The sequence below is a fragment of the Mastomys coucha genome, unplaced genomic scaffold (assembly GCF_008632895.1).
Source record: "Mastomys coucha isolate ucsf_1 unplaced genomic scaffold, UCSF_Mcou_1 pScaffold7, whole genome shotgun sequence".
Classification (NCBI taxonomy): Eukaryota; Metazoa; Chordata; class Mammalia; order Rodentia; family Muridae; genus Mastomys; species Mastomys coucha.
This window is the reverse complement of record NW_022196913.1, coordinates 18,216,110-18,226,957: the sequence shown is the minus strand read 5'-3', so window position 1 is coordinate 18,226,957 and position 10,848 is coordinate 18,216,110. Positions and strand designations below refer to the sequence as shown.

At 46.1% G+C, this 10,848-nt stretch overlaps 1 protein-coding gene across 2 annotated transcripts in view; it reads right to left on the bottom strand.

The window, feature by feature from the left end:
• The window catches only part of Gng4 (G protein subunit gamma 4), a 37,944-nt gene that overhangs the window by 11,991 nt on the left and 15,105 nt on the right, over window positions 1-10,848 (bottom strand). For both annotated transcript variants that reach the window (XM_031359056.1, XM_031359055.1), the window contains exons 2-3: window positions 8,339-8,442; window positions 6,151-6,260 (exon numbers count right to left, since the gene is read on the bottom strand). In XM_031359056.1, coding sequence (XP_031214916.1) covers window positions 6,151-6,249 — 99 coding nt within the window. In that variant the 5' untranslated portion in view covers window positions 6,250-6,260; window positions 8,339-8,442. The remainder of the gene's footprint in view (window positions 1-6,150; window positions 6,261-8,338; window positions 8,443-10,848) is intronic.

The following is a 10,848-nucleotide window of genomic DNA, read 5'->3' as shown; positions in this document are numbered from 1 at the left end:
AGAGAGAGAGAGAGAGAGAGAGAGAGAGAGAGAGAGAGATCTGTTGTTTAAGGTGCTGGAGAGCTAGCTCAATGGTTAAAATGCTTGCTTTGAAGGAGTTGGGACCCAGGATTGAAGCACCCACATCCTTGAAAACTGTAGTAGCCCCAGCACTGAGCAGGGTAGAGACAGGAGGATGGCTGGGATTTGCTGGCTTTCCTGAACTCAGGGACAGATGTGGAAAAATACAGAGGAGGATATTGTGCTGTGCTCTGTGGCCTCTGTGCTGTAGAGGTATATACATCCATGGTGTCTGCCATTTGCACATGCACACACACACATGTATATACACACACACATAAATGAGTAAAATAAACCTCTAAAATATTTTGTTGTTCAGCCACCCATTCTGTAGTCTGATAGCCTGAGCAGAGGGATCCAGTTTCTCTGCCATTATTTGGATATATTAGTTAGTAGTCATCTTTGTTTACATTCCTGAGTGCCAGAAACATTTATCAACAATGTTCTAACAAGTCTGGTAAGATCTTATCCCCACTTATATAAAGATGCCATCTGGACCATGGGATTCTGGGGATATGCTGGGTCTGATTTTGAGACTTCTTATTCTATTCAATTGATCGGTCATTGCTGAACAAAGTCAGAAATCCATATGCATTCTGACTTATATACTTCCAGAGGTAGGAAACACCTGCATATTTTCCTTCTCAAACATATTACTTAAAAAAAAAAAAACTTCCTAGGCATTCTCACATTTTCTGTCTGATTGAACTTTCAGATAATTTTAACTCTAAATCCAAAATAGAATTTCTCCTATAATGTATTAATTTAGAATATATTTCAACACTGATTACCTATTCTAGAACAAGGCATTCTGCCACTCAAATCTTCTTTTGTACCCTTTTAAGTATTTATTAAAAGTAGCATAATCTTATCCATATATTGGCATTCTCAAGTCACTTTCTCTTGTTTAGTTGCCTGTACTGTGACAGAATGCCTGACACAGACAATCTGAAGAAGAAAGGCTTATTTTGGCTCTTAGCCAGAGGGCTCAGTCCATGGTCACTTGGCCCCAAGCTCTTGAGCTGAACATGATGATGCAGGAACCTGTGATGGGCAGGTTTCTTCCTCTGGTAGTGGACAAGGATCCAGTGGCCTACTTCCTCCCATGGGGATCTGCTGCTCCAATTTTCTACAGCCTTCCAAAACCATTATCTGATGAGCAAGCATTCACCACACAGCCTATGTGGTCATTGCCAATCAAGCTGGAACATGATGTTCAGGGGCAGTTTTAAGAGCTTCCTGTGTCAATTCCCATTCCTGCTGCCGTAAAGTGTTTATGCGGTGAAGGGTGCGGTGTTCATGACTACTGTTGTCTAGGGTAATCTCTTCTGTGAGTGTACGTGTATGTAGTAATGCTCATACATATGTGTGTTTGTGGCAGCCAAGAGATATTGTTCCTTGGCAGCATTTTGTCTTTTTCATTAAAAACAGGGTCTTTCATTGGCCTGGAGTTTGCCAAGTATGATAGTCTGTCCTGCCAGTGAGCCTTAGGAACCCTTCTCTCTTGTCTCCTGTGCTGGAATTACAAGTACTCACTTACATGCATAGATTTTTAAAAATGTTTTATTTCAATATTATTATTTTTTACTAACAGGGGTTCTGGGGATTGAGCTTGGGTCCTGTGCTCATAAAGCAAGCAATTCACTAACTGAGCTATCTCCCCATTCCATAGTTTACCATTTTTATATCATCTTCATACCTTTTGTATGTATGAGAGAGAGAGACTCACGTAGCCAAGGCTAGCCCTTAACTCACTATGTATCAGATGGTAATATTGGTCTCATGATCCTTCTGCTTCCACTTCCCATGCCTAGGGATATAGGTGTGTGGTACCCTGCCGAGTTTTGCCTGTTTAAAAATGTGATTGTTTTCTAATGATTAGTTTTTAAGAGCTCTTTGTGTATTTTGGACATGTCTTTTTATCAGATATGTATTTTGCACACACTGCCTTCTCCTGAAGCCTGCCTGTAATGTTTCAAGAAGCTTCAAGTCCTAATGAAGTATGGCTTATCAGGCTGGCTTGTGTTTTGTTAGTTATATCGAAACAATCAAATCCAAGGTCAATCAGATTTCTTTGTGTCTTCATGTTTCTGCCTATGACTCATTTTCAGTTGATGTCTGTGTCTAGATTCTTCTTCTTCTTCTTCTTCTTCTTCTTCTTCTTCTTCTTCTTCTTCTTCTTCTTCTTCTTCTTCTTCTTCTTCTTCTCCTTCATCTTCTTCTTCTTCTTTTGGTAAGTAGAGTTCATCTATTCCAATACTACTTGCTGAAAAGACCACCTTTGCTCTTTGTAAATGATCTATTGCCTGTACCGTATCTATTGCACCGTAGCATCTGGGCTGACCTGGACATAATATGGCCCGAGGATAGCAATGAGTAGGGCACAGGCCTCAGAAATATTCAGTGAGTGAAAGTGTGTGCCTGTCTTGGGACCACTTTTCATAAAGAAAATTGATATTGGTTCAAACACTCTGTGTGTGCATGTGCCTTTTTCTCTGTTTGTGTTTCTGTATATTGGACATACAGATTGTAACATTCAGCCATTGAAGAGGATGAAGTGCTGACGATGGAGGCATGAGTGAACTCCAAGGATGTTGTGCTAGGTAAACAATGGGTGGGCATTACCTGTTTCCACTTAGATGAGATCTCTACTACAGTTATGGTCTCAGTGGTGTCAGCATGAGAGTTCTAGGGCTGGAGGCAGGGGAGAATGGGAAGATGTAGTTCTTGGAAATCAAAGATGGTAGCTAATGATACTGCAAACATCAGCGAGCCTCAAAATTGAAATTTATTTAAATGTGGTTTAAATGGGAAATTATGTGTTCCATGTATTTTTACCACAACAAACCAATGCAAGGTTATGCATGCCTGTCACCCTAGCATTTGGGGGATGGAGGCAGGAGGATCAGATGATTAAAGTCATTCTTGTTTACATATTCAGTTCGAGGCCAGCCTAGGCTATCCTATCTCCAAAAACTGCAACAACAATAGCAGCAGCAGCAGCAGCAACAACAACAACAATAACAATAACAACAAGAAGGCTAAAACTCAAGACCGAAGCATGTTTGCAAACGTAGGTCTGCTGATACAGGCATACTGGAGCACCTTCTCCTCCGACAGCTGGGGACTATCTCCTTCCTGAGATCTCTGCACTGTTTCTGAACCCCACAGGCCAGTTTCTGGCCCACTCCACAATGTCCTGACATCACCCAAGCTAGAATTAGCTCCTTCCTCCACAGAGCCCCTACAGCAGCAACACTAACGCCTCCAGCATGATTTATGGTTCTCCTCCCATTAGAGTCCACGAGTACCCCAAAGACTCCATGGGGACACACAGTCTCTGCAACTTCATCTATGGCTGGAAATGATCTGTTGCCACAGAATGTCTCCCTCTGGCCTGGCAAGCATCCTAATGTATGCTCACTATCCCCTAGTTCTCTGGCTTGGTGCATGTCTAGGCTTGTTTCTCTATGCTTAGTGCTCCAAGCTTCCTTCCCACTCTCTATTTGCTTTCTTGGTGTGCTCTCTCCTACCGCCTCAGTTTTCTGCCCAGCTCACAGCTGCAGCCACCTCCCTGTCCCTGACAAGCAGTTCTACAGCTACAGGCCATTCACCTCAAATGCCTGCCATTCATTACGGCTCTGTGATCTGTGCTTGTACGCACAGCATCCTCTCCCCAGCATCTCAGCAGGTGGCTTTTTCCAAATCCACTTGCTGGCCTGAAGCCAGCTCACATCTCTGCTCACTATGGTGGAGACATCTGCTCACACTGAAGCTACAGCTCTGCTGAGTAGGGTCTTGCTCAGCGATGTTCTCACCGTGTCCTCCCCTGGCAGAAGTTTCCTGTCTTTACACAGCTTGGCGATGCCTGTCTGGAGCGTACCTCTGAAGTCTCATTCAGTCTCAGGAACCCCTGTTTCCAATTTTTCTCTGGGTGCTGACCTCACTCCTCCCCTGGCTTGTCTTCCAAGGACTGATATCTGATTGGTTATTTGTGGTTGGCAGTTTCTTTAACACACTGAGGCAAACAATTCAGTTTTGGGGGGGACAGCACCTCATCATGGCAGCACCTGGCAGAGCAAAGCCATTTACCTTGTGGCCATGACCCAGAAGAGAAGAGATGAAGGTGGGCATAGTGGTGTATGCTTACAATGGCAGCACTTGGACAGGATGAGGCTGGAAGCTCACTGTGAGTTCAAGGTCAACCAGGGATACAGAGTGAACTCAAAGCCACTGTAGGATGCATAGCGAGACTATGTTTGAAAATAAACTAAAACAAACCAGCCACAAAAAGAAGAGACCATTGGACCACTAAGATGGATTGGTAGGTAAAGATGTTGAGGTGCAAGCCTGACCCTGAGCTAGAGCCCCAGAATCCATGTAAAAGGGAGGAAAGAACTGACTATACAAAGTTGTCCTCTGACTTACACACACATACAGACACATACTCAATGATGATGATGATAATTAAAATTCTAAAAAAGAATAGACTAGAGTTCCAGAACCCCCAGTGAGCTAAGACCTCCCAGTAGACCCTGTCTGAGCTCCTAACCCTTCCAGTAGCACTACACTGAAGTCCAAACCTTCCACACTGGGCCTTTGGGGGGACACGAGATCCAGATGACAACATTGCTGGTATCAGCACATATAAGATGCTTGTGTACAAATGACAGCTCTATTTATACCAACATGCACAGCCCTATACTCCTTCCTTGTCCCGTATATTTGTACATCAAGTTCTGTGTACATTTCCTGTCCCCTAGGATAATGCATGCCATGAGCCGCAGGGGAACGAGTCACCCTGCTTGCAAACGGAGAGCTGGGGCTGCTGAGCCACCTTCCACTGCAGTGGCTCTCAGCCTTCCTAATGCTGTAACCATTTAATACGCGTTCCTCATGTTGTGGTAACCACCAACCATAAAATTATTTTAGTTGCAACTTCATAACTATATTTTTGCTACTGTCATGAATTGTAGTGTAAATATTTCGGGAGATAGAGGTTTGCTAAGCGGTAAAGGTTCACAGGTTGAAAATCTCTGCTCTGTGGGAGGGGAAGCCTTGAGGGCTTTGGGAATTTGAACCCCAATGTAATGATGATGGCTTATGTCACTGTGATTTGACTGGGCTTGGGAATCACCTAAGAGATACACCTCTGGAAATTTCCAGAGAGGTTTAACCAAGGAACCAGTGTGCCAGCCTACAGACTGGGATCCTGGGCTAAATTAAAAGGACAAAATAGGCTGAATACCAGCGCTCACCCTTCTGCTTCCTGACTGGATGCCCTGTGACCCACCACCTCGTGCCCCGCCCAGCTGGAGCCTCTCTCAGACCATGTCTCCCCACTGTGACGATTGTACCTTCCAACTCTGAGCCAGAAGAAACCTTTCCTCCCTTGAGCTGCTCTCATCCGGTATGCTGTCATAGCCAGGGGGACAGTAACCCATACACCAGATTCTTGAGCAAGGCCCTTGGGTTTGGTCCTTGAAGACCACAGGCTCGGTCAGTTCCCTGACATCATTCCTGGGGGGAAGGGTGTCCTAACCTTAGCATAGCCATAAACTGGCTGCATCTTAGAGCCACATACTGCCAAGCCTTCAACTTGTCTCTATGTTCATCAGTCTACATGGCATCTGTGGAAACCAAGGCTCCATCTCCTTGCAGTAATTCCAATAGGAAAGGACCTCAAACACCCATGGTGGTGGCAGACACATCCCTTTACCTCCCTGCAGGGAGCATTTAATACACAAGCTTCATTCAATGTGTCAGCCCCAGCGGTGTTTATCCAAAAACCTATTGTTGTCTAACCTCTATCACTGCACCAGGGAGAAACAGTGTGATTGATCTTAGGGTCCAGCTCTCCAACTGTTATTGTATGTCTACAGTTACATATGGCTGACCAGAAGGATAGTCTATTTTTGGTGCCTTCTCATGGAATTCACACATACACTATGTGTGTACTGCATCATGGGAGCCCCTGGGCAGGTTCAGGGCTTTGGAACAAGCATACACCCACAAGACTGTTCCCCTGTTGGGGGACTGATACTCACAAGGCCACTCTGGAACCGGGAGGAACATGCCAAGTGAGCTTACCTTCACCCTGTCCATGCAGGCTTCCATCTTCAGCTGCTCTACAGCTTTCCTGGCCTGGGAGATGCTGGTGGTGCTGTTATTAGACATGCCTTCCTTCATTCCTGTGCTCTCTGCAAAGAACAACAGGGTAAAGATTGGGGTACTGCTGTCCCAGGGGAACATGGGCCCCATCATACTCCTCCTACCTCCCCCCACCTGATGCTTCTTAATCCACACCCAGATTTGTTCTTTTAGAAAGAGAGGAAGGAAGTCTTCTTGCTCTCCCACCCACATCTACACAACACTCATTATTGTGCTGACTGTCCCCTGAGGGAGACCCTGCTACCATTGCAAGGAGAAACGGTTTGAGGGAGACTAGTGGTAATCACCATATGAGGCTGAAGTCAGGCAAACACGAATGTAAAGGACAGTGGCTCTCTAGGTACAGAGTTAGGCAGGGGCCAAGGTTCTGAGCACTAAGTGGCCACTACCCTTGGGGAGAGAGTGTGGGGAGCACTGAGGGTCTGCAGCACCATGCAGTGGCATTTGCTCATGTGCATTTTTTTTTTTTTTTAAGAAAAGGTTTTCTTGGTATTAGTTAGATCAGCTGGTCAAATCAGAGTTCAGCAAGTGTGGGTTCATATCTTGCTTGGAAACCTTTGCCCAGCAAAAAAAGAAGAGTCACAAGTAACTGGGGGTTTGAATTCCAGTGAGTCCCTCACTCATCCATCCCCAGCCTTGGTTTCTTCTGCTCCTCCAGGACCAATGCACCCCTGTGGGAGGTGGAGGGGAATCCATACTTTGCCTAGCCTGAGAGTGAGGACAAAGAGGAGCTGACAGAGCGGTGGGCAAGCCATTCTGGAGGGCTAGAAATATGGAAGGAAACAGTTTTAGCCAACTAGAGCTAGAGACAGAAGAGCTTTTTTATTTTATTTTATTTTATTTATTTATTTATTTTGGTTTTTCGAGACAGGGTTTCTCTGTATAACCCTGGCTGTCCTGGAACTCACTCTGTAGACCAGGCTGGCCTCGAACTCAGAAATCCGCCTGCCTCTGCCTCCCAAGTGCTGGGATTAAAGGTGTGCACCACCACCGCCCAGCGACAGAAGAGCTTTTGAAGGGAGACCAAGAGGGAGGCTTCGGAGTTGTCCAAAACGTAGCCACATGCCATTTAGGTTTCACCTGAATGACATCCCTGCTTTTCGGAACCCACTGGCTGCTTCTATAATACCTGTGTGGGTGCCTAAGAAGAAACAGACTAGAGACAAACAGGGGTGGGACATGAGCTTTTTTTGGAGAGACAGTATGTCCCCCAACACAGGACAAAGTAAGGTGCCCTCTACAGTCTAGTTTGGTGACCCAATATATTTATTGGGCTTTCTTACAGAGCATGAGTGAGGGGTTGCTTACTGGGTGCCTGGTGACATCAGAAGAGCCATATCACTGAACAATTCCATGCCAACATGGATGGCGACTTGCCCACAGAGGCAGCTAGAGTCCCTCCGCAGTCAGTCTTCCATTCCTAACTCCTCTAGTGCCTCAGAGACCAAACAGCTGGGGCAGAATCCATTCAGCCTCAGGAAAGAGTGGGTGAAGCTCAGGTATGGTCTGATGACCACCTCCCTCTCCTTCCCCTCCTCCCATGAGGGCGATGCAGTCTTCTGAGTAGTTACAGTTACTCCGATGAAGAAAGCAATGACTGTCATGCTGAGAGAACATCTTTCCACAACAGGGGAGGTGACAAAGCTAGATATCCATGATGGCGCCAGGGGACACTAGTGGGTGCTTGGCCTCCAGGAAGGTGAGGTTAAAGGAAGACTGAGTCAACTGTCCAGGGCCACCCTGGGGGCCTTGATGTCAGGCTCCCTGGGTGCATGGGCACATTTAGACTGACGGGTCATGTAGGGACTTCTGGCAGGCTGCATCAGTGGCTCCTAACTCAGCAAGGGCCAACTTAGGATGGAAGCCAGGGTGAGACAGTTTCATCCCAGTGCTGTTGAATGACCTGACTCAGGACAGGGAAAGGATTTTCAGAATGGTGGGTGTCGTCAGACCTTCCTTCCATCTGCCTTGAATAATAGTGTCCCTAAGTCTGCTATGGGAGAAGAGGGAGACTAGGACTGAATTGATGATGTCAGGAACTTCTGCCACCACAGGACCCTGTTCCCTGAGTCTCACTTTTCTCTGCTCTGTAGACATCCATTCTTACCTGCTGAGGGGTGGTACAGGGACAGGTCCAGGCAGGGGACACTGCAGCAGCAGAAGTTGGCTGTTAGAAGAAAGGCTGGTTCAGGGTCCTGCTATGAGGTTCCCCTGAAAAGACAAGCAGATGTCCATGGTCCTCAGAGTCTTCGTGGCCTCCCTCAATTGTCCTTCCCAAGATCAGTGGCTTTGTGTGGAAGCTTAGGGGCTCTCATACCATTCTTGGGGGATGACAATGAACTGAAGGATGAAGAGACACTTCAAGATTGACATGAAATAGACTGGGACACAACTTCAAGACAAGGCCAACCTGAGCCTTGCCCAGCAACTCCACAGCCTATGTGCCCAGCTTCCCTACCTTTTCTCTTGCCAATCTAGTGTGCCAACCTAGCATGCTAAGCAGAAAGAGTTTGCAGAGTTTTTTTTTTTATTATAATAACTGGCAGCTATCAATTGTACAGATGAATAGGTTTTACTGTGGTATCTCCATACATCATGTTTTTTTCTTACCATGTGTGTGTGTGTGTGTGTGTGTGTGTGTGTGTGTGTGTGTGTGTGTGTGTGAGTGATTCAGAGGTTAAGAGCACTGGCTGCACTTACAGAGGACCTGGGTTAAGTTCTCAACACCCACATTGCTACTCACAACAGGCCATAAGTCTAGTTCCAGGGGATCTGATGTCCTCTTCTGGCCTCTGCAGGTATCAATCATGCATATGGCACACATATGTGCAGGCAACACTCCACATAAAGTAAAATTGTCCTCAGCCTCAAGGGAAGAAAATATGTTAATTTGTTAAAAGCAAGGTATAGTAGTTATACTATGAAGTCACTTAATAATCTATCACTTAGCCATCACTGGACAAGGAGCCACTAAAAGTCAAAGGTTTTGTAATTTATTCCTAGGACAAAAGGTGAGCTAGTCATGCCAGCCTGTAATCTCAGTACTTGAGAAGCTGTGGCAGAGGGATCATAAGTTACCATTTAGAAAAAATTATGTGTATGTGTGTCTGCCTGCATGAGTTAATATGGACTACATGTGTTCAGGAACTGGACGAGTCCAGAAGAGGACACGGGGTCCCTTGGAAATAGAGTTACAAATGGCTGTGAACTGCTGTAGGGGACAAACCCAGGTCCTCTGCAAGATCAGGGAGTGCATGTAAACCTCTTAACTGTGGTGCCATCTCCCCAGGTCTCATCACCATTTCTGAAACTGCGACAAGTGTTTGGTAGTGAGGGAATTTGGCCTCCTTTGATCTCTAGCTGTGCCAGAGAAAATTATTTTAATGGCATTACATTTTGCTATGATGTTTTCAAAAGCAATGTCCCCAGCCTCAAGGGAAGAAAATATGTTAATTTCTAAACAAGGTATTGTAGTTATACTGTAAAGTCACTGAATATCTACCGCTTGGCCATCACCAGACATGGAGCCACTAAAAGTCAAAGGCTTTGTTTCATTTTTAAGGGAGGTGCCCATATGTGTGCCTGGTGTCCGTGGAGGCCAGAAGAGAGCATCAGATCCACTGGAACTAGAGTTACAGATGGTTTATGAGACAGGATGTAGGTGCTGGGAATGGAACTAAGGCCTTTTGGACAAATATGGTGTGCTCGTAACTGCTGAGCCACCTCTCAAGCCCCAGAGGCCCTGTTCTATTGTCTTCTGTGTCCCTAGTGCCCAGGCAAAACAAATGCAAGTAGCCAGTCCCTGAGCCAGCAACAGCAGTAATCCTTAAGATACGGTGGGAAAGCAGATGTTCAGCATTCTGGTCCATGATGTGCGCAGCTTCTGCCATGCTCTCTCACGGCTAGGGACTGAGCCGTTCTGACATGCTTTCCTGACCACTGGGCTGAACTCTCTGAAACTACTAACCAGAACACTTACAAATGCAAACTCCTTACTCTGCTCTGACTTACTGAACAGGTGCAGTAACCGAGGAGTAGGGCACAGTTTAACAGTCTTTCCAGGTGACACACTGACAGCCCAAGAACCACCGTCCAACCACCGTCCAGGGAGCAGTGGAGGCTTTGTTTTGTTTTTAAATGTTTCAGGCAATAATGTCACACGGTCATGTGCCATACTGCTGAGCAGTGACTGACGGGTGTGTGCATTCTCCTCCTAGCCACAGCTAGGATGCATCCCATCACAAGTGGAGGATGTCTGTACCAAAGGTTCTTCCAACACAGCTTTTGGATAAACTGGATTTGAGTTGCTACAAGGTTGCCATACGTTGAATAAATATCTGAGAGCGGCCAATAAGGGATGTCACACTAGCTGTGACACCGGATTGAAAGGGAAGGGAGCTGTGCATCCACCTGAAGTTATAAACAACATAGAAGGCAGGGGTACAGCCCCCAGCCGCCAAGGGTGGAGGACACACTGGTCATCTTAGCAGCTGGGGAGGCTGGGGACAGGAGTTTGAGGCTGTGGGCTACTAAGTAATACTTTGTCTCAGTAAGAAAGAGGGAAGGAGGAAGAGAATAGAGATAGAGACACAGACATAGACAGAGAGACAGAAAGAG